Genomic DNA, 23,039 nt, shown 5'->3' with positions numbered 1-23,039 from the left:
GGGGCGGGGCCGGCACCAGCCTGCCTCCGAGTGGGGCAGGGAAAGGCAGGCTTGGGAAGCCCTGGGGTCTCTCTCCGGTAGAAGGAAGGCAGCCGAAAACGCCGGGAACTGGCTGCCCACACCCCCAGGTGAAAGAGAGTAGCAAGATGCACCCCATCCCTATGGCCAGGTCTTTTGTTTTTCTTAAGCACCCAGTAATTTGTCCCCTGGCAACATGTATGGGGAAAGTTCCTTTAAGAGAAAAAGAAAACAGGAGGAGAGCTAAAACCCCAACAGATAAACACTATAGCTTTTCACGCTCATTTTTTTTCTTATAGTTGCATGTTAAGACAGGGAAACTTATTTATAGCTGTCTTTGGGGCTTTTTAAAAAATGCACAAGTTTCAAAGAGCTCAGGAAGGGTAATGAAAAGAGCTGGGAGGAAGAAAGCAGAAACTTTTTTCCTTCCTTAAGTTTATTTGAAAGAACGTATATGCCTCCTAAGCTTCCTCCTTTGATCCAAGTATGTATGCACCAAAAAGTCTTACATGAAATTAAAATAAAACCTTATTTTAGTAAGGTACATACCCAGAAGAACGTGAGACAAGGAGCCAGGTCAGTTGTAGCAGTTTCTGTCAAATAAGTGATATTTTTTTAATCCACTTTGTACTACTAAAATGAAAGTGTAAAATAATCCAGTGAATGACAGATCATTGTCGCTCACAGAGATTCCCTTTCATGTTTAGACATGGATTTATAAAGCCTTATTATCAGTTAGATGTTTTTGCCAACTTTCATAATATAGCTCAATGTTATATAAATGACTCCCACATCCAAAAATAAGAAATTGGGATATTGCAGGGGTTCATTCGTGTACTAAATGTCAAATAAAAACTGGAAAGTTGTTCAAAACTGCCCTTAAAACCTCAGGTATACCAGGATCCTGATGAAAGATATTGATATCCTGAATTCAGCTGGGAAAATGGATAAGATGCGTCTGCTGAATATTCTGATGCAGCTGCGGAAGTGCTGTAACCATCCTTACCTGTTTGATGGTGCTGAGCCAGGCCCTCCTTACACCACTGACACTCATCTCATCACCAACAGTGGTAAAATGTTAGTTCTGGATAAGCTGCTGGCAAAACTCAGAGAGCAGGGTGAGTACTGTTCATGGACAGCAGTAATCTGAATGCTCCTTGTAAGTTAAAGTATCTTTCAAAAATAGCCTTTCCTGCAGCAAATGTATTCATTACTTTCTGTGAGGTTTTTGTGGAAAATGAATTTTCTGTAGATCTTAACACATGAAGAGAAAGAAATTTTATGGAAATGATGAGTAAGACGAAAAATACGGAGAAGTAGAAGGAAAGGAAGAGTAGAGCCTCCCTTCTCCTTTCTGTAAGAAAATTTCTGATGATAGGATTATTTTGTCTGTGCACATCAGTCATCACCCAATTTCCTTGTGATGGCTTGAAGTGTTCTCTTTCTTTGGTTATGTATTTCTCCTGTATAATTTATCAAGTAATATTCTCGAGTAGTCAAATCACTACCAGGAAAGTAACTTGAGAAGAAAGAGTTACTTAAATTAGACATAGTACAGAATATTTCACATAAATTCTCAGTCATACTCTGTAGTAGCTCTGTGATAAGATCAATGTGAAAATATAAAATGAACGTTGGAACATTCTGTGTTCTGTCAGGTTCCAGAGTTCTGCTGTTCAGTCAGATGACTCGCTTGCTGGATATTTTGGAAGACTATTGCATGTGGCGTGGGTATGAGTACTGCAGACTTGATGGGCAGACACCACATGAGGAAAGAGAGGTGGGAAAGCTGTATGCAAACAAATGCCTTTGGTTTACACATTAGATTAATAAGTTACTGCTTACATATATGTACGTAGCTGCATCATTGTTTAAAGTAAAGCAGAAATGCTACAGTTTTTAAAAGGCTGCCAAGGGTATGTTTTTCTTAACCAAAGTCCACAGTACATTTCGTTTTTTCCTCAGCTAAATGAAAAACACAGTATGTTGTGGAGTCAGTATGGATTTTCTCGCCTGTCCAAACATACAGTTTCTTACTTTGATAAAATTATTTTTTATATGAAAATTGTGTAAATTTAAAATAAATTTAGTTGGAAAGCCACCAACATACTGGAAACTTGTGTGAAAGATCTGATACTTTAGTGACACCTTTTTTTTTCTTTCAGGAAGCAATTGACACATTTAATGCTCCCAACAGCAGTAAATTCATTTTCATGCTGAGTACCAGAGCTGGAGGTCTTGGAATTAATTTGGCAACTGCTGATGTGGTTATTCTCTATGATTCAGATTGGAACCCTCAAGTAGATCTGCAAGCCATGGTGAGCTAGTTCTCTAATACACATTTGTTTGTTTAAGTTGTCAGTGTTCTATTTTGTGTAACTGTTTTCAGAACTTGCATTTTTGTTATTTTTCTTTACTTTTTGTATACGTAAGACAATACCAAGAAACTAAAGAATTGAATAAAAAGGGCATGACCAGAATTTGTGGAGGAAACTGTAGATTTTTGTCTGTAAATATTTGTCATCATTATTTTCATAATGGCAGATTACTTCTGTCAAAATACTGTATTAATATTGTTAGTGGAATTATAGAATTATTCTTCTATAGAATTATTGCTGTTTTCAGAAGAGAACAGCAAATGAATAATGGAGGACTGTTTCCAAAATAATAACAAATAATTAGAAGCATGCAGTCTTATAGTCCTCTCATTTGGGAAGTTTATGCTTTTGCTTTTTGTTTGTGCATAAGCATAAAAGCATTTGGTGGTGATGCTGGGGGGAAGAGGGTTACCTTTGGGTTAAACCTACTAAAATATTCTCTTTCTGACTGCTGAATGTAAAAAAATAGATTCTGTAATTTGTTTCGTGTGGAATAAAACTCATGTGATCCTTCTTGCATGGTTGGGAGGGTGGGTATTTGTTCAGTGGTTTGTAATTTAAAATTTTCTTTTAATGCACTTAAACACATCAAATATTTAATATGAATGGCTTATCCTTTTGATATGCATGCTTATTGCCAATAGTAGAACAACTTCCTGGAAGCTTGTGTGATTTGTGACCTTCAGTAGGGTTTTCAGGAAGAAATCAGTATTATGCAGGAGAATAAAAGATTTAGCAACTTGTATTTAAAGGACAGTCAGAAAGTCCTGGTACCTACAGCTTAGAAGGCAGCTGTTTAACTTCTTTTTCTTCAAAAGGACATTTTCCAGAGAGGATAAACACAAGTTTTGTTACAAATGAGTGTAGTGTGTCAGTCATAAACCTCATTTGCTGGCTTGGGACAAGCACAGTATTGGAGCTGTGGCTCCAGGAACTCTGCAAATGGAATTAATGTGCTCAAGCCAGGGATACAGAAGTTTCAGTACCTGTGTCAAGTGAAAGTATTCATTTGAAAGCAGTACAAGTATATGCATGTATGTGGTGTTGTACCTCCACTTCCCAACTGTAGTCTGGACAGACATTCAGTTATCTTCGTTTACAATGAGGAAGATGCATTTATTGCTATGGAATGACTCAAACTTTAGAAGTGTAATAGCCAGGTATAAGTGAATATTAGAATACTGGTTTTACAGTGTTCTGTGCTCTTGAATAGTCAAGGGACCAAGAAGTACAATGCTAGTTTGAGGCTGCTGTTTCTGCAAGCTAACTGTCTATTGCTTGTGAGTTCTTGTTGCTGAACACTCATTGATTTATGTTTGTTAGGATCGTGCGCATCGTATTGGTCAAAAGAAACCAGTACGGGTGTTTCGACTTATCACTGATAATACTGTTGAAGAGAGGATTGTAGAAAGAGCTGAAATAAAACTGAGGCTGGACTCTATAGTTATACAACAAGGTATCAACTGCTATATATGTTTGTCTGCAACAGAATTGTTCAGTCCCTTAAAGTGTGGTTAAATAACTGTACAAATGTACAGCGTTAAACAAAGCAGGCCTTGTGTATAATAGCAGTGTACTAAGTCAACCTAATGTGAACAAAGTATTCACTTGTTCAGCTGAATTATTTTTAAATTCTGTTTTCCTGATTAATGTAGACATAGACTTATAGTAGGAGTCTAAATGAAGGAAGTAAACTACAGCTGAATAGATGTTACTTGGTTTTGTGTTATGTTAAAAAGAAAAAAAAGAAAATCAGGTATGTTCCCTGGCAGTTAAAATAATTATATACATATGCTTGCTACCACATAAGAGTTAACTGACAACAAAACACCTTTGTCTATTTTTGTTTAGAAGCTCTTAGAAGAATAGTTTGTCAAAAACGAAGGTACTCAAGCTAAGTTTTTAGGGTTGTTCGTACTTACTAAAGGGTGGGCTACTGAAAGGATGATGGTCAAAATTTTGATAGCATGAGAAGAAATGAGATAGGATAAGTGAAATTTTGGAATAGAAATTTAAATTTTGGGAAAAATAATCAGAAAATTGGGTTGAAATCAGTGAACTGGGTGTTGAAAATATCAAGTACTTCTTAGTGGTTATTACAGAATACTTTGTAATTTTTCATCTTGAGATAAGATTGTGATCTTAAAATTTCAGCTAACTTTGTAAGAATAAGATCTTAAATGTAAAACTTGGATTATCTGAATGTGAAACATTTTTGTGTTATGGCTTGAATCAAAGTTGGTTTTTTTATTTTCCCCAAAGTTCCTGACTTCCATTTATCCTCATCTCGAGTGAAATGTATTTTTTCTGCGTGGTTGTTCTGTTTTTCCTTTCCTGTTCTGTCAGTGAAGTAAAAAAATCCACTGTTTGCATTGTCCTACTAGAACTCCCATATTATAACTTTCAACACATTTCTTGTGATTGTAGGAAGGCTCATAGACCAACAGTCCAACAAACTGGCAAAAGATGAAATGCTGCAGATGATCCGGCACGGAGCCACGCATGTGTTTGCTTCCAAAGACAGTGAGCTGACAGAAGAAGATATAACCACTATTTTAGAAAGAGGTGAAAAGAAGGTTAGAGAACTGTTTCATATGGAATGCAAAATATATATGCACAAAATGGAATGAGATCTGATGATGTAAATCCATTATTACTTTACCATTTGTGCAGATTTTAAATCTTGTGAAAGTTTTGAAGGAGTAGAATTAGTGATTATAATTATATTCAAGGTTCATGCTCTGTGCATCATATCTTAAGCACTGCTTATTTTGTTGTGTTTTAGAAAAAATGTAAATTTAATGCCAACAATTCTGGGAGACACAAAATCTTTATGGAACTTCATTAGGGAATAGATGGCTCTGTGAAAAAATGAACTGCCATTTCAGCTCCAGAGAGATGGGCATAAATTTAATTTAAATTTTAAACTTAAATTCTACGGTTGTAGGACTACATCCCAACATAATATATTTAGTTTAATGGGGAGTCTTGAAGTTAAATTGCTGTAAATTGAAAAGGACAATGGGTATCTCCTTTTAGAAGAAAATGTAAATAAAAGTTGAAATCAGAAAAAGATGTTGAGAATGTTGTAGTAATGATGAAAGCTGTTTTTTTTCAGAAAAGATAAAATAGCTTGAGTGAGCCTAAAAGTATCTTCTTCTCTTTTTAGACAGCTGAAATGAATGAACGATTGCAGAAAATGGGAGAGAGCTCCCTACGAAATTTCACTATGGACACAGAGATGAGCTTATACAACTTTGAAGGTGAAGATTACAGAGAAAAACAAAAGGTAATTTTTCATAGTGCTTAAGACTTCAGTTTAGAGGTGCAAGCATAAAAGCCACACTATAATTGTTATGACTATGAAGGTTGTTCTAGAGAAGTAAGGAGCTATTGAAAAATTCATTTGGCTCTGCCCAAGCATTAATATTCTGAAATTTTGTTAAACTAGCTTTCAGCCCCACTGTTTTTTCATGGTAAAATCTGATAATATTGCTCAGGTGTTACCCCTTTTGCAGCAAAACCACTGTGTTGCATCCTACTGTACTGCTGCAGTCAGTATTATTTTGCTATCGCATAACTGAGGGGAAAATACAGGCCTGACAATGACTTTTAATGTGGATCTTGGACTTGAGTCTGTTTTTGCAGTGAAGGTTTTAGTCACAAGCATTAATTTGAACTGTTTGTACATTGATTTTACCCAATAATAGAAGGATCATCCCTACAAAGAGGTATTACTCAATCCCACAATGTTCCCTCTGCATCTCTGTTTTGTACAAGATCTGTAGTGAAGATATCCTTAAGGTCTTACCTGGAATCAGATATGTGAGTTCTTACTTGTTACTTACAAAATGCCCTTCTAACTCAGGTTTTTTATTGATTTTGAAGAAACATCTAGAAAAATAAATTGTTTGGTGAGAATATAGTACAGTGTGTAGGTATATACATAAAATTCTTTGTGTTGATAATTTCATTACGAGAAGTGAGTTAAGTGCAGCATAGTATGAAATACACTTTAGTAACTTCAAGGATTTAGTTAAGATTAATTGACTGCTAATGGATTTTTTGTCTGTGTTGTAGCCTTTAGAGAGGTTATTCATTGTGATAGTTAGAGAAGAAGCAATTTATTCATATCACAAGAAATTAGAGAATTCAGAGCCCAAGTCCTCAGCCCTTCCATTGTGTTTTGGTAGATGGAATCATAACCCTACTCAGGTGTCTGAAATACTTAGAATACTGTAAAAAAATAGGTTCTTGCCACTGCACTGCCTTACTTATTATCTTTTATGTGCTTAAATACTTGTTATAATAAGCTATAATTTCTAGCTTATTTTTGAGCTCTATTGTAGAGTGTCCAAATTATTGAGCACAATCATTAGATTTGCTGTGCAAAAATACATTCCTGTTTTGCAATGCCATATTAGTCATTATTCTTGTGACTTTAGGGAAGCAGACAGTTACTTTAGTAGTTTTTTATTCTGTTCTGTGTTAAGCTGAGCATGATGGAATGGATTGAGCCTCCAAAAAGAGAACGCAAAGCCAATTATGCAGTGGATGCTTATTTCAGAGAAGCCCTACGTGTCAGTGAACCAAAAGTCCCCAAGGTAAGAAGTTGGCAAGTATGGAGTGTTTTTATGTCATTCTTTTGGTCCTTCTTTCCCATGCCGCATCCCCTGCTCTACCCCAATATATTTACAAAGTCATAGGTTGCCACTGCTCTGAATTATGGTAGTTTACTTGCAGAAAAGTTAAGCTTCTATCATGTTGATGTGTCTGTATGTTTTTGAAGGCTCCACGACCTCCAAAACAACCAAATATTCAGGATTTTCAGTTTTTCCCACCACGGTTATTTGAACTTCTGGAAAAAGAAATTCTGTATTACCGTAAGACTATAGGATATAAGGTAATGCATTTTTCTTCTTTTCAAACCAGTGAAATGTATTTGTATTCCTTTTTGTAAATTTGTTGCAACCTTGACTTGTCAACTTACTGTGAAAGAAATGGCTTAAAGCCTCTATTCTTCTGTTTCTGTTCCACTGAGGAGCAGAAAAAGTAATCTGTCATTCTTTCCTTCACTAAAAATTCCATATCTGTGTAGCTTTGTGTTTTGTGGTGTATTCCTAACGATAAAATAGAGTAGGAAAAAGAAAGACAGTTGTGATGCTTCATATGCTCAAAACAAAATGTGTGACGTGGTCTAAGGTGAGGAAAATTTGGCTAATAAAAGGTCACCTTCCAGGGTATGATGTTTTTAGTGAAAACTTTTGTATGTCTTATTTAGAAAATACCTTCATATCAACACAAAGTCACTATTCTCTTAAGTAAAATGACATCGATTTTCCTTGGATTTTGCTGGGATATAAAAGGTTTAAAGGTGTGGAGAAGTCTAAATGTATTACTACTACAAAAAGGGAGACAACAGACTTCTCTCTTTTCCTTTTTTTTCCCTTCCTACTGTGCCTTAGCTGAATTTCTCCCTTTTCCCTGCTGACATTACTGGACAAGCAGTGAACAGATTCTGTTTTAATGTTGTGATCCTTACTTGGACCAGAATAGATTGAGTAAACCAAATGGATTCTCTACTTCCAGCCAGACATGTCTGTAACTTGCTTTAAAAAGCCCCAGGTTTCATGACAGTTTACAGCAAGAAAAAATCACCTATAAAATGTGTTGGAGAATATAAAATTGTCATACAAAGCAACAGATAGAAAATTGGTGCTGCCAGACAGTAGAATTAATGTTAGCAAAATGTATTTTTAAGAAAAAGCAGAAGGTATCTTAGAATCTTGTTTGCAGCCAAAAGAATTTCAGGGAGAATTGCTAATGTTGACAATATGAGTGTAAAAAGAGGTGTTTCAGCCCTGTTATGGAAACCTGTCAGACTGGAAAGGTCGAACATGAATAGTTGTTATCTTAAAAAGTTAGTTTGACTGTTTACTGGTGGTGAAAGTGATAAATATAATTAAATTTGTTTTGCTTTGAAATGGAAATATGAGTATTGCTCTTTCAATCTGAAGAGAGTTTATTATTAAAACTGAAAACTGCCATAAAGAGTATCAGAAGGTATCCAATAGGCAGAGACCAAGCTTTATGTGTCAGTCTTAATTTAAACCAGTAAAGTCAAGAAGATTTCTTATATATTAAAACCAGCTAAACAGTTCTTATCTTCCACTACCTTTTGCTGCAGAAATATGTAAGGTCTACTAAACCTTTACTGAATACTGGTTTCTGACTTGTTTGCTGTTATGTGCAGTGGAATTGGAATACAGTTGAAAGGTCACAAATACTAAATTGGTCAGTGTGGAGAGGGACAGATCAAATGTTGCTTGTTCTTGTTTACATTGTGTTGTGTGTCTGGTCCTTCCTTTGGCAGCGTGCATGGCTTTATAGTAAACCTGGCAGAACTTAGTGTTTCGCTGTAGTTATAAAACATTCTAAACCACTGAACGATGGAAAGCAGGTCCTTTGCTAGGGAAAGCTGCCACTGAAATCAGTGACCTGTGACAGCTCTGCCTCTCACAATATCCCGTGGTCATTGTGTGTAGGAGTGGTGGGTTCAGGGCATAACGAACTTAGAACTTAAATCTAGTCCTATTTTTGGGAGGAGAGGTTTAAGCAATGAGATTTGAATCTAGGTAGAACACATTTGGTAACTTGCACAGATCAGTGCTTCTAAAATGCAATCTTTGAAATAACATTGCTGTACTACTGCTTTTTGATTCCCCTGATTTTAGGTCCCCAGGAATCCTGACCTTCCAAATGCAGCTCAGGTACAAAAGGAGGAACAAAAGAAGATAGATGAGTCTATGCCTCTGAATACTGAGGAGAGTGAAGAGAAAGAAAAGCTTCTAACACAGGTAAAATCAAATCAGCTGAAGTATTTCATCATAGGTTTTTGCTAGTGTGGAATATCAGTACTAATAATGGTAAATACACACAGGAAAGCTATGCTGATGTTATTGAAAGAAGAAAGCACACAACATGTAATGATTTTGATTGGTTTTGCTTTGAGGGATCTTTCCTGTCCTTGAACAAGTTTACATCTTGGTCATCTACTGTTTCCTTGAATGTCTTTGAACATTTCTGAGGCAACAACTTGTATAGTAGATGCACTACCCAGCAATACATGCAGAAAGCCAATCAGTGGGTTTCTTGTACATGCATATGGCTTGTGTTTTTTTAAATCAAAAAGGGTTTGAATCAGGACAAGCCTGTGTCAACATACATGGTGTTTATGCAGGTGTCTAAGGCATGTCACATCCATAATTTTGTCCCAGTTGAGTTGTTAGGCATGTTCCTTTTATACTGGGACTGAATCCCTGTCACTGGCTAGTTTCTGGACCTTTTGGCTGGTTACCCTGCTGAGTGGGCTTATTAAAAGCTGATTGTTAAGGAGAAAGGTGTGTCTCAAAGTAACAGGATTTTTTGATTCAGAAAATTTTCTGTAAAAGAATTGAGCCTAGTGTACCTTGGAAGAAAATTGCAAGGTCACAATTTCACTATTAATTTCACATATGTATAGCAGAGGAAATATTTAAGCCGATGTGCTGATATGCATATCAGTACTGCTGTTAATGATGAAAAAGAAATACTTGTATTGTATTGTATATTAGACTCACTCTGAAGATGCTGTCTAATTGTGGAGTGAGTTTATTCAGCTGGAGAACTGACAAAGCTCCTTGTAAATACATTTCTGTGATGAAAGAAACTCAATGCACTACAGATTATTGCCCAGGCGTGTGATTGTCTTGTTTGTTCTTGGTGTTTCCTGCTTTCCCTGTCTTTAAATTGTAATGTTTCTTTCTTGGATGATGTTTTTGTGCGTTTCATCTCGCTTGTTCAGTTTTGGATTGATTACCTTGGTGCATAACAAATTCTCTGTTTGACAGTGCTTTAGAGTTTCCATTTGATTGCATCTTTTTGGACTAGAGATGGTTTCTTGACATACTTATACTTTCATCCAGCTGTTTGTCTGGTTCCAGGTTTGTAAACATCTGAAGTAGGAGCTCTTGCTTTAGATACTTGCACTGCTCTAAGAACTTGTGATGGATGACACTTGCATTGCTGCACCCTGTGCTCCTCTGAAGTGTGGTGCTTGTATCCACTGAAGGGCGACTGTCACTGAGCTGGTTTCTTTGGAGAAGTATCACAAAAACTTTAAAAAGAAAGGATAAAAAGCTCTTACTAATGCACGTGAAGTCATGCCCAAAAATAACTCTTTAGACTTTTAATGATTCAGTAATAAACCCTGGATAATGCAAGTTTATGGAAATCCTGAAAGACCATTAGCTGCTGTAATTATGTGATGTTGCAGAGGAGCAAATGGTACTTACATAAATCAAAATTTTGGAAAATGTTTCCCTTTGACCTAATAATGCCTTCTTGCTGCTTACAGGGTTTTACAAACTGGAATAAAAGAGATTTTAACCAGTTTATTAAAGCTAATGAGAAATATGGTCGTGATGATATAGACAATATTGCCCGTGAGGTGGAAGGAAAGTCACCTGAGGAGGTCATTGAGTACTCAGGTTTGTGATATTTTAAAATGTATTTATTTCCTAATACCACTGTATTACCATGATTTTTGCTAGGTGTTCTTTTAAAATTACACGATAGAGAATTTGGATGCATGGAAGAATTTTTTTTTTTTTTTAGAAGAAAAAATTCTGTTAAAAAGGTTGATTTTGCAGCATATAACTGAACACCTACAGCTGCCTTTATCCCTCCTTAGTCAAGATTTAGAATTTGACATAGTTAATTCTCACTGATAACATGGACTTGTGGAATTGTGAAGCTGCCTTATAGCGGCAATGTGATTCTTTATGCTGTGTCTCTGCTATTTTAGCTAGTACACTGTATCTTTCTTTTGTATTTACACAGTGCTTTTTAGATTTCTTCCTCTTGCAGCCTTGGATGTAATTTTACCAAACACCTTCATAAAATAAACTTTGCAATGTTCCTCCTATAGTTGAAAAGGAAGAGCTCCACAAGAGTTCCATTCAAAGTGTTGAATTTATTTTGGGTTGACTAAAAGATATATCATTGGAGAAACCACAAATGAGTAGCTTTTATAATAGAGAGACTAAGTATCCTCTGATGTTAGAGATAGCTAGTGAAAACAAAAATATGAATGTGTTTCACTGCTAGACTGGCAGCTCTGTTTCACCACTGTTATGGAAAGCATCCTTAAAAGTATTTTTTTCAGAGTTTTACATGACTACAATTAATTATGTTGAATGTAAATTTTGTTAGAATTTTTACTAAGCCTTTGCTTATAGTTAAGCTTTAAAGATATTGAATAAAGAGTCTGTGCAAGCTTGTTTTTTGGCTAGCATAAGCTGGAGAGCATTAGCTCATTGTTCATGATTTAATGGAACCACAGGCTACATTTATTTTTTTTGCCAGAGTATCTTAACTGAGTAAAATAGTAAGAGTAGAGAAAAAGATTATATTCAACAATTTTGTTTTGTGTTTTTAGCCGTTTTCTGGGAACGTTGTAATGAACTACAGGACATTGAGAGGATTATGGCTCAAATTGAACGAGGAGAGGCAAGAATTCAGCGGAGGATCAGTATCAAGAAAGCCCTTGATGCCAAAGTAATGATTCTAGGTTTTGTGTTTACTGCAGCTGACTTCTTCCAAAAAATTTCTTCAGAAAAGTAATAGTTGGGGATGGGAGTTCTGTCTTTTTATGCAGCATAGGTAGCATACCATCTATCAGTGATCTACAGTAATGTGCAATAATTCCTTGATGTAGCACTGTGTGTTTATTAGTCCTTATTTTTGTTTTGCATTCAGATTGCAAGGTACAAAGCACCTTTTCATCAGCTGCGTATTCAGTATGGGACAAACAAAGGGAAAAATTACACGGAAGAAGAAGACAGATTTTTGATCTGTATGTTACACAAGATGGGCTTTGACAAGGAAAACGTGTACGAGGAGCTGAGGCAGTGCGTGCGCAACGCTCCTCAGTTCAGGTTCGACTGGTTTATCAAATCCAGAACTGCAATGGTGAGTACCACTTCCAGGGACTAGGGCATGACATGAAGTGTCTTGTTCCTTTCTTTTAAGCACCACCACATAAAATTTGGGTTTGTGCTGGAACACTGGTGTTCAGGAAACAAGTGCTGAAAGAATAACTTAAGGTTTTTTTATTTTCGTTTCTATTTTTTTTAAAGTAACCTTTTCCTTTAGTACAGCAAAAACATTCCAACTGAAAAGAAAAACATTCCAAACAGATTAGAAAACCTGCCAAGCTGAAGTCCCATGTCATCCAAAGGGATTAATGCAGAGGTAGACTAGACTTAAAAATATCCTTGTTAATTCTATTGCAAACTGAGTGTTTTACCAAACAATGTCTCTTAAAATATGACTTTTTTAGAATTTTTGGATAATTAAACACTGAAAATATCTGAATAATATACTTGGAGAAAGGAGCAGGTTTTCTAATACAGTATTTAATTTCTAACAGCATGAGGAAAGTTAGTGATTCACATAGAAATTAATCATTGAAGCAACAGGTTGAAAATGCACTTTGCATGGGATAATCCACATTCACAACTACAGGTGCTTAAATTTCTTTATGTATACTTTCCTGAAATTTTTGTTTGTATTTAGGGAATATAATACAAGGTTAATAGCAAGTCTAGACTAGTACTCTGAATGTTAGAGCAGAGCCATTGATTTTTAATTCAGTCATTAAGCAGGAATCGATAACACTAACAGAAGCTTTGGTGGTTGCTGGTATGTGGGTACCAGCATCAGAATATGGGACTCTTGCAGTGATAAAAAGCTGTTGGATCTGTCTCAAAATTTTTGCTCAGCTCTTTCTACTTGTTTGTCTTCATTTCCTGACCTCAGGATTTGCTTACCTGAAAGAATGTTCTTTCAGAGTTCTGGGTACTGTACTAAGAATAAATAAAACATAAGATAAAATATTTAAAATTGTGTTTGAACAGCTGGGTATTTGCTTTTCCCAGTACCACTTATAATTATGCAATACAATTTTTTACTTGATATTTCAGCAGTTAAAGTGCTTCTGGATAGTGCAGCAGTTAGCCCTTAATTAAAAAGAATTACAAGTGTTACTTACTAAAATGTCTGTTTGAAGAAATACTGGATTTTAAAATTACAGCCATAAAGAGAGAAGCCTCCAATATTTAGTACATTAAGAAGTTTCTTTTAAGTTGTCTGTGCAGGAATCCATTTAAATAAATCATAGAAATGGGTACTAGAAATTAAAAATGTAGCTCAGTGTTTAATATTAGTTGATATATAGTTGTCAGGGGTAGAGTTAAATATTCAGTTTAAATCTTGCAGATCCTTATGTTCCGTATACTTTTCTTTTTAAAGGGGATAGAAATCATTTGCTGAAGTATAGAAGTATGTTCTGTGGTGTCTTAATGCTGAAACTGACACACTGGGAATATAATGAATCTTTTGGCTTAGATTTTCTCTTAAAATTCTATCCATTAATATTTTTAGTTTTTCTGCTACTACACGGTTGAAAAAGAATATTATGGAAATACAAGCTTAAAACAATCTTTCACTTTCAATGTGCATTTAATTTTCTGAAATGTTCTAAATTAGCATGCTCTCTATGGTTTAGTAATATAGCTGATATATTCTAATATCTTGGCATTTGTGGAGGTATTAATTTCTATGGGTCCATTTTGCACTAGTTCAGTGATTTTTTTTGTAAAGAAATGTGCTGGAAAATCGCATAAAATCACATATTATCACATAATAAGAATAATGAATGCAGTATAAACAAATATTTATAGAGGAGTCAGTAAATTCTGTGAAAGTGGAAAGGCTTCTTAGAATGCTGAAACTTACATGTGATCATTTAAACTCCTATTAAACAAGATAAGAAGGGCAGCATAATTCTGAAAAGAGTTTAGTAGGCTCTTTGACAAAACTTTGTGTTGTAACCACTAGATGTCTCTTGAATTCCATATAAATAGCTAATTTATCTTCCATCTTACTATTTCTGTTTCTTCTCCTGAAGATTTCTCTTTGAAAAACAAATTCTGCTTCATTTAATTATTTCAAAATCAGATGGTTTATCCAAAATGTAAGTTTTTAAAGATATCACAAGTGCCAAGATTGTAAATTTTTTTTTTTCTTTTTAAATTGAGTTCTTTTTTGTTTTGTTTTGTTTTTTTTAATTTCTGTCCATGCAGGAAGAATGCAAAATATCATGGCAGCAGTGAAGCATGTATCTGTTCTCTGAAGTCATAAATTATGCATATTCTCTTTTACCTTTCTGCAAACATTCCCCAGCATAAGACAAATGACTCCTTAGTAAATACAGGAGTATCGGGGCTGTGGACAGAGCTGAGGGCTGCCTTTGCTCCCAAGTCAGCATCTCTGCCTCCAGCCATGTGGAAGGCAATGGTTCAGTGCTCCCATCTTATTTATTGCAATACAGGTCTTTATAGCTGTGAAGGGGTGAACAAAGTACATCTTCTGTCTTTCCATCCTAAAGAGAAAAGTATCAGGCCACACAGAATAAAAACTCATCTCTGAAAGTGCAAAGCATTTTAAATAAGTGTATTTTTATAACACTAAAATGGAATGCAGCAGTCCATATTGAAATTTCAGTAGCTCAGTGCAGGATTTATCACTCAGATTCTTTCTCATGGTAGATGTACAAGAAACCTGTGTGCATGTCACATCTTACTGTCAGCTGATTCTGTGATTCTCCAGAGAAAATTGTTCTTGAGTCCATCCTCTGTCCACAGCAGATGCTTTGGAGCAGTAGTCCATCTGGAAGTCTAACCATGAACATGAACACTTTATAAATGTATGTGTTTATGCAAGCATTTGTCCCCAGGAAAAAGTAGGATCTTTCTGAGCGCCTTATGGTAAATGGATCAAGGTTATTTCTTAGTCCTTTCTGATTAGTTGCTTGTCTTGAGTTTAACACAGTCTGGTTTCTCATATGCTAGAAAAAATCCAGCTGATTATTATTATCATGAGGCAGCTTGTCATCAGTCTTGACCTCAGCTCCTAAGTCTGAGTGCAATATACACAAATTTAAATGATATAAAATACTTCTGGCATATTGACAAGCATCATTCTATATTGGTCTTCTTTCATCTCTGTTCATCTGTAATGTGTAGGTTTTTGGGACAGAGGCTCTCTTTTGTTCTATGTTTGGGATTGCAATGTATGTTGGGATGGCTTGAACTGGAGTTTACTCAGACTTGTTGCTTTTTTATCTAAAAATTGTTGTTTGGGTGGAATTTGAGGAAGTTTGTTGGTTAAAGTGAGAGTATTTTAGCTCCAGGACTGTCACATACCAGGGCACAAGCATGGCACCCTAATTCGTGGTTTAACCTTTACTGGAGGGTGTGGGGTTACTGCTACAGGATGTGATAGAAATGACTTACTACCATACCTTGCGAAGCTACAAGCATGACACTGGAACATTTCTGGAAGGGAGTTGTTAAGAAAAATGTCCTGAGGATTTTTTTTGTGTGTGTCTGGTAAAAAGAATTCATGTGGTGGTAGGATTCTCTGTGTCCATTCTGAACTACACAGCTTTTGCCCAAGGCCATGGAGCATCCTTTGTAGAGAAATCTGTGACAACTGTAGAACTTAAAGAATGTGGTTAAGCTTGAGGGTTTGAATGTCTCAAAGATGAGTCACATGCCCGCCTGTGTGAGAAGGGTCAGGATCAGGAAAGCACAAGAGGCTGCATCATTTTCTGTCAGGGACCATGGTGGCTGAGGCAGTACCCAGCTTACAGATGCGGAGAAAATAGAGACTAATTTCTGGGCAAAAAGGTCAGCTGTTCACTTCATTGCAAATGGACCCATTGTAGGTTAAGATTTGTGCTACTAGGTAATTCTAGGATAGCCTGTGTTTCAAAAATGGCTTCACTGAGTTTAACAGAGATAAGACATATTTTTGGGGCTTTTTTTTTTCTCAGAAGAAAGCTTTCTGCTTCGAGTTGGAAAGAAAAGCCCATGGAATCATGTTCTCAATAGTACATAGAATATACTGAGTAATGATAATAAAAATAGGCACTGTCAGGTATTTTGTAAGAGATCTTTTAGATGGGGGTACAAGAAACTGTCCATGTCAATTGAGTTCTTTTAACCAAGCTAACCATTAGTAACTGCAATGCAGATATTTTGAGTTGCATTGCAAATACTTTTTAATGTATAAACAGCCTTGTGGCATTTAGTCCTGATGGCTTTCAGATGGCTTTCAAGTCTTGATGTTAAAGCATTTAGGGCCTACTGTCTCTTGGGTGCTATTTGAGTAAAAATATAGCAGTGAATTCACAATGTAAGACAGGAGAGATTTTTGGCCAATTTGCAGCTCTACAGTGTCTTTTCACAAAAACCCCCAAACCGTAGTCTGTTTGAAAAAAGTATTGCTTAAGATAGCTTTTCTTCCTTTTCTCTCTCCTTTAAAGATATATTTGAAGACCTCTTTCCTAAAATCTGGCATACTATGCTGGCAGGCTGTAATTTGCTTCATTAACCAATGAAAGATCACATCAGTCTTTTGGGATGTCCGTTTGGAAGATACAATCCTGAAAACTCCGTGTCAGGAGGACAGTAAATCCTTTTCTGTTTCTAAAAGTTACACTGAGGGAAAAACAGATAATAGTAACTAAGCTAATGATTAGTGTTATTGAATATTTTAGGAAAATGTATATGCTTTGAAATTAAAGAATTTTGAACATACTTATGTAAGCAAGAGAAGTTGTATAATTTACTTAAAAATCTGATGTATTCTCTTTCCTTAGGAGTTTCAGAGACGCTGCAATACTCTCATATCATTAATAGAAAAAGAAAATATGGAAATTGAGGAAAAAGAAAGAGCTGAAAAGAAGAAAAGAGGAGCAAAAGTTACAGCAGTATGTTTAGCAGCACTTACTTTGCTTCTAGTGGGGCAGAATTCCATAATATATTTTGTTAGAAAACGTAAAAGATAATGGTAGGCACTGATTGCGTTAGTAGAAACCATGAGTTGAGAAATTAAACTGAAATATTTGTCTATTCGCAGATCTTCTAGATTTTTTGGGGTTGGTATTCCCAGTGCATAGTATTTTGGGGCTTTTTTTTTTTTGGAAAGCCTTTTGTTTAAGTAGCTGAGGAACACTCATTTCAGAAAGTTCCACTGCCTACTTTCTGCCTACTTACGTACATCGCACGTTGCTTCAATTTCTTCTCAGAGTTCTTTTCCTCCCTTACATAATAATTGCTGGAAGAAGAAATGAAAGTGCTGCTTTTATTTTGAAGGGTTGTCATCTTTAGAACAGAATTGTGTATAAGTCAAGGTCCTGATCTTGTCATCCAATTCATGGTATGTGTGGTGCCTGCACCACTGAGACCATGTGATGATTTCAAGAATATAAAAAGGGTAGGAGAATTAAGTGTCTACATCGGCGATTTATGTTTGCCTTTCCATTATATCCTACAAAGGTGAACTGAAATCTAGAATGCATTGGGGTCATACATTCCCTTTGAAATAGTCAATTATGTATTTAAATTTATTGTGAAATTTATACTTATTTTTTCTCTTTAGTCACAGAAGAGAAAAGCAGATTTGGCTGCTGAGAACTCTGGAAAAAAAGATGCTAAGAAAGTGAAGTCGTGAACCTGAAAACCGAATGCTAAATATTAGACTGCCACTTTCTTCACTCCATCTATGTGTATTAATTGCCAACTTCTTTGTATTCATGGTACTCTTCCCCAAGTCCCATGCTTTAATTTTGCAAATTTTGTATACTTTACAACGGCTTTCTTTACCTAAAATGTGTAGCTTTATATCTTATGCATTCCAGTATTTTTGTGTACTGTATTTTGTGAGTTTTATGTCTTTGGCAAAATTCACTCAGTCCTTGGTTTTTTGAAGCTTGTGCTGAGGTTTTTGGCTTTTATATGTTTTATATGCTGCTGCTTTGAAAGAAAACCTAGATTCTATAGCTGTATTACTGTTATTTCATATTTTAAATTTATATGGCTGTTGGAAAATAAACTGACTTAATTATTTGAAGAGAAATATACTTTACCTTTGTTTTCCCTACCTTCTCTCCCTTTTGCATAGCTACATTTAGAGAGAATGTTAAGGTTTGTATAATTGTGCCTTCATCATCAATCAGATTTTTTTCAGAGGAGTACTTAGACAGGATCAGGAGCATGACAAAACAAAATCTAATTAGACTGACATCCTTGTTTGCTCTGTGCATTATGTGGACATTTTTCTCTGAAATGTTCAGAAGGAAACCCAGCAAATACACACTTCTTGTTTTTCTTTATCAGTGATTTCTGCTGGGCTACATGCTTAAACACAGGGTGAGGCGTTCTTCAGAAGGGTGTCTAGATGAAAACTTTTCTATGCCTCATAAAAGGAAGTAGTCAGCTAACAGCTTCTGGTTGTTTAAGTAGCAAACAAAATAATTCACTTTCTGGTTGGTAGGCTGCTCAGCTCTGCTGCCTTGTGCTGAAAGATCTTCGTTGCTCTAATTATCTCTGCTAAAGTTCTTCTTTTACCTTTTACTCAACATGTCAGTCAAAAGCAATGGGGATATGTTATGGAGTGCTCCTTTTTAGTATTTCTATTTTAATGAAGGGACGAAAGTGTTGGATGTATGATTTTTTGACTTTGCAAGAATGGCCTTTATTAAGCAGGTTCACAGTTCCTGCTCACTTCAGAGTCTCTGCCTTTCCTGGATCAGTAGAACAGTGACTGTGACATCTGATGTTTTACTTTAATGTTCTGTCTCTGATCTGGTGTTTAGTACAGACCTTGCTATGGTGAGACATGCCCTCATAATGTCAGGTCTAGATTCATGCAGTGTGCTTTACATGGTACTTCCCTTGAAGACTTCTTGTAAACTTGTAGTGCAGTTTGCTTCCTTCAGTGGATTGAGGTGTTTTGAGATAAAGAAACCTCTTTACTCTTTGTATTTCGTGCTTTGCATTTGCTACCTTCTTCTGTGTTTGTAAAATTCAGGACTTTATAAAATAAAGTTCTTGAGCTCTGCCCGTATTCTTCTATGTCATTTAAAATATATTGGTATGTCTTCGAAGTTTTCTGGGATTAGGGTCCCTAAGTTTGATGAGCAATTTCCAGCTTTTTTGGTAATGTCTCTTTAAGGTTTGGGTCAAAATGGGTGTGATGAATTAGTTGAGCATTTCAAAAGGTAATTATAAAGATTAGATTGTATATTTTGGATTGTAGCTTTTGTCCAGGGACCACGTTAATTATTTCACTGGGCTTATATTTGTAAGACTTGGTATTCATCTGTTGAGCTTCATATGATGAGTTGAAAGGTACATCTGACAATGATGGGGCACAACTTCCAGGCAGGAGATTGGAGTCAGAGCATGTTTTTAAATGAGTGTGCAACCTAGCGGGGTAGGTGTGCTCAGGAAAGGAGCATGTCTCCTCAGATGATAGCTTTGGTATTGGAGCAATTAACATCCTGCTTTATCCTTGGGAGGAGGACATCCCATGTAATTATGGAAAAAGGCTGTGCAGCTACGTGCACATATAACCACAAATCGCTGGAGCATTGCTATTAATAGAGAGAGGAAGATGCCTTATTTACATTTGCTTTTTGGCTCATGTGCCACTCACTAAGTTTATGGCCTGAAATTATAAAAACAAGTTAAAAGAGAAGGGAAATAAAGGCTGAAAGAGCCAATTGAAATGTTTATGGAATTACATGGCTAGGTCTAGAGCTTATTCTATTGCTCCTATTTAGCATTGGATGAATATTTTCATGTTTTAAGTCTTGAAATAAGTGTATTCTGGTTTTGTTTATTGTAGATTAGCTTTGTTTGACTTGCATGTTTTTGTGTATCCGGTTTCTCTGTGTTGCAAAGTGTATGGAAAGTCTTAAAATGGTAATATCTTAACATGTTCTTTTATGCAGATTTCTTGGTTTGAATTACCACTTGAATTAATGTTCACTCTTCTCAATGACATGGTACACAAGCCATATAGCAAAAGATCATGCAATTGTTCTTTCAGATATTATCCCCTTGATGAGACAGCTTCTCTGAAGAATGATAGATTCTCCCAGGAACTATCTGCTATCTCTTGCAGTCTGTAGTCCCTAGTTAAACTGAATGTGCTGTTGAACAACAGTCCTTGAGAGCACTTGGACGCTATAAACCAGTTCCTAGCGGATTGAGCCTTCCCATCCATCATGTCCTACAGTGATAACTAAAGAAAATTGCTAACAGCTGCTGGTCAGGATTAAAGTAAAATGGATCTTTCTTTTCCCTTTTTCGTTCTTCCAGTTGCAGATACCCACACAGTGTGTGCCTAGCAGTATCTTAAATTATATGCTGCTGTGACTCAAAATTAGATGACAGAAATGAAAGCATCTTCCTTTTAACTGTTCTTTTCTTAGGTGAGGAGTACTGTTTGTAAGAAATTAGTAAGCACTGAATGTTACGTGATAGGAAACTTCTGAAAAGTCTGGGCCTTCAGGCAATTTTAGAGTTGCCAGAAATGCTGCAAGATATAACATTTTGAAAATTAATTTAGTTCCTTTTCAGTGGACAAGTAAAATTTGCTTGTGTAAACATCAGTCTTGAAGAAAGTCACCTAGCACCTTTGGCTCACCCAGCAGTGCACATAACATCCTGGGAGAGGTCACAGCAATTGTGGTGGTTTTCTTTTCACATTTTCATCATTTCCAACTTACTAGTCCTTTTATTTTTGAGTTATGTTAGTGATGACACCAAAAAAGTAATGCTGCTGACCGTCTTCATTGTATTTAATTTCAGTTTGTTACAATGACATAGAGAAGAAATGAACTTTCTTCTTGCTGGTAATACTAGACCATCTTTAGATGATGGTTTGCACAAGTGGTGTTATTATACTAAAATATTAAGTAAGAATGTTTTTCTTGTAGATTAGCATTGCTTGTTTGATTTAGTGGTAATGCTGGTTATGGTTTAACAAAAAAGCAGCTTCCCTCTTTGAGATGATGAGGAAGGAGTACAGTATACAGAAATTAATCAGACTCTAAGTGCCTGATGGTAATGACAAACTGATTTTTGCTTTTATATATTCTTCATATATATATTTGTAGCTCTGTAGCTATATGAGGAGCATATAAAAGCAAAAATTAGTTTGGCATCAATGGAAGTAACTTTGTTGTGCAGTGCCTGCAGCTCCTGCTGTGCACTGCTGTGTTGCAGGCACTCTGTTCATGTCTCTTGCCCACGTTCAGTAGGGGGATTAAGTACTTTCAGTGATGAGAAATAAATGCCAAAGCATTACAGCTTGAAAAAAGGTGGAATTTTGCGGTCAATACCAGTTTATGTGAATGTAAAATGATGAGGTTGGTGCAGACATTGGCACTTGTGATGCTAGAAGGGATTGATCACCAACTGTAGTTCTGATCTGACTAAGAGATCACTTAATTTTATCTAGTCCATGTACTTAGCTTCAAGCATGTATGTAAATGCGTTTGTGGGTCATTGTTCTAATGTTTGATATGTTCTTTTTCTGAAAGACTTAAAGTTGAGCTTAGTTTGCATATTTTGAAATGTACTGTACTCTTTAATTGCATTTGCATGATATCCATCCTTTTATGAGAGCCTTAATAGGAGTAATATTTGCTGCCTCAAAGGTATGTCGGTGTTGTGTTGTTCAAGATAACTTCTAAAGTTTTCAAACTGAGATTTGTTTCTTAAGTTGTACATATATGAAAATAAAAGTTAATATGAACTTGATGTCTTCTGGTGATTCTGGTACACAGGGGCCTGTTACTTGGATGCTTTCAATGTAGTTTAATCTGGTTTTGTTGTTCTTGTGCCTCCCGTAACCTTCAGGCCATGGTGGCTGAACGTAAAGGGGTGTGTGTGGCTGTTCCACATCTGCTTTCAAATTATAGTTTCTTGTAAGCTAAAACTGTACTAGTAGTGCCTATGCTTTTTTGACAGCCTTGCCTGTGTTGTCTCTTAGTACACTGTCACACAATGTATATTGATTCTTTATTAAAGTATATTGCTGGTTCCCTTTTATTTCATACCTCTGGTGTGTTACTAAAATGAAATACTTTGGCGCTTAAGTCCAGCTGACACAGTGGTAAGAACCATGAAAATTTTTGTTGCACTTGTTGATCTCTAGTAGACTTGCTAGATACTGTGCTTGGAGAGGTGCATGCCCTCCATGAATGCTCATTTTCCTACCTTTTTTTTTTCCTCAGGATGACCTAAAAAAAAGGACAGACTGGAGGACCAGATTTTCTGGTGTTGGCTGGCAGCAATTCTGTCTGCTCCACACTGAACTTTTTATAGACCTCGTTCTTTTTCAGGTGAGGCACGTAGACCAGGATGAAGGAGCTGGGAATAGATGTGTAGTTCCACCTTACCTTGTCTTCAGTAGCAGCCAAAAAAGTTTTTGGGTTCACTACAAGAGCTATAGTTCTTCCAGATAGCTTTGCTCCCTGCCAGGCTGAGCAGGATCCCATAGCTAGTTTCTGCTTCTTGCATATTTTGAGGGGTGGTTTACCAGCACAAAGTCTACTGTTTCCAAGATTTTCTTGGAAACAGTACCTGCCAACCCTCCTGGAGGAGAAGCTCTGTTCAAACAACAGAACTTTCAGATGGGAGCAGTGGTCCTGTCTGCAGAGCTACTCAGTGGGTGTGGGGC

At 36.2% G+C, this 23,039-nt stretch overlaps 1 protein-coding gene across 2 annotated transcripts in view; it reads left to right on the top strand.

Moving 5' to 3' along the window:
* The window catches only part of SMARCA1 (SWI/SNF related, matrix associated, actin dependent regulator of chromatin, subfamily a, member 1), a 31,081-nt gene extending 8,673 nt beyond the window's left edge, over positions 1-22,408 (top strand). Inside the window, exons 10-23 of one of the 2 annotated variants that reach the window (XM_017743155.1) lie at positions 910-1,136; positions 1,677-1,798; positions 2,184-2,336; positions 3,720-3,852; positions 4,824-4,972; positions 5,566-5,685; positions 6,890-7,000; positions 7,186-7,299; positions 9,131-9,253; positions 10,792-10,924; positions 11,875-11,993; positions 12,195-12,407; positions 17,164-17,274; positions 17,946-22,408. In XM_017743155.1, coding sequence (XP_017598644.1) covers positions 910-1,136; positions 1,677-1,798; positions 2,184-2,336; positions 3,720-3,852; positions 4,824-4,972; positions 5,566-5,685; positions 6,890-7,000; positions 7,186-7,299; positions 9,131-9,253; positions 10,792-10,924; positions 11,875-11,993; positions 12,195-12,407; positions 17,164-17,274; positions 17,946-18,017 — 1,900 coding nt within the window. In that variant the 3' untranslated portion in view covers positions 18,018-22,408. The remainder of the gene's footprint in view (positions 1-909; positions 1,137-1,676; positions 1,799-2,183; positions 2,337-3,719; positions 3,853-4,823; positions 4,973-5,565; positions 5,686-6,889; positions 7,001-7,185; positions 7,300-9,130; positions 9,254-10,791; positions 10,925-11,874; positions 11,994-12,194; positions 12,408-17,163; positions 17,275-17,945) is intronic. The other variant, XM_017743156.1, reaches the window with a different exon arrangement.
* The last annotated feature ends 631 nt before the right edge of the window (positions 22,409-23,039 follow it).

The sequence above is a fragment of the Corvus brachyrhynchos genome, unplaced genomic scaffold, assembly GCF_000691975.1.
Source record: "Corvus brachyrhynchos isolate BGI_N302 unplaced genomic scaffold, ASM69197v1 scaffold398, whole genome shotgun sequence".
Lineage (NCBI taxonomy): Eukaryota > Metazoa > Chordata > Aves > Passeriformes > Corvidae > Corvus > Corvus brachyrhynchos.
The sequence above is the reverse complement of the archived record's forward strand: the minus strand, read 5'-3'. Positions and strand labels throughout refer to the sequence as shown.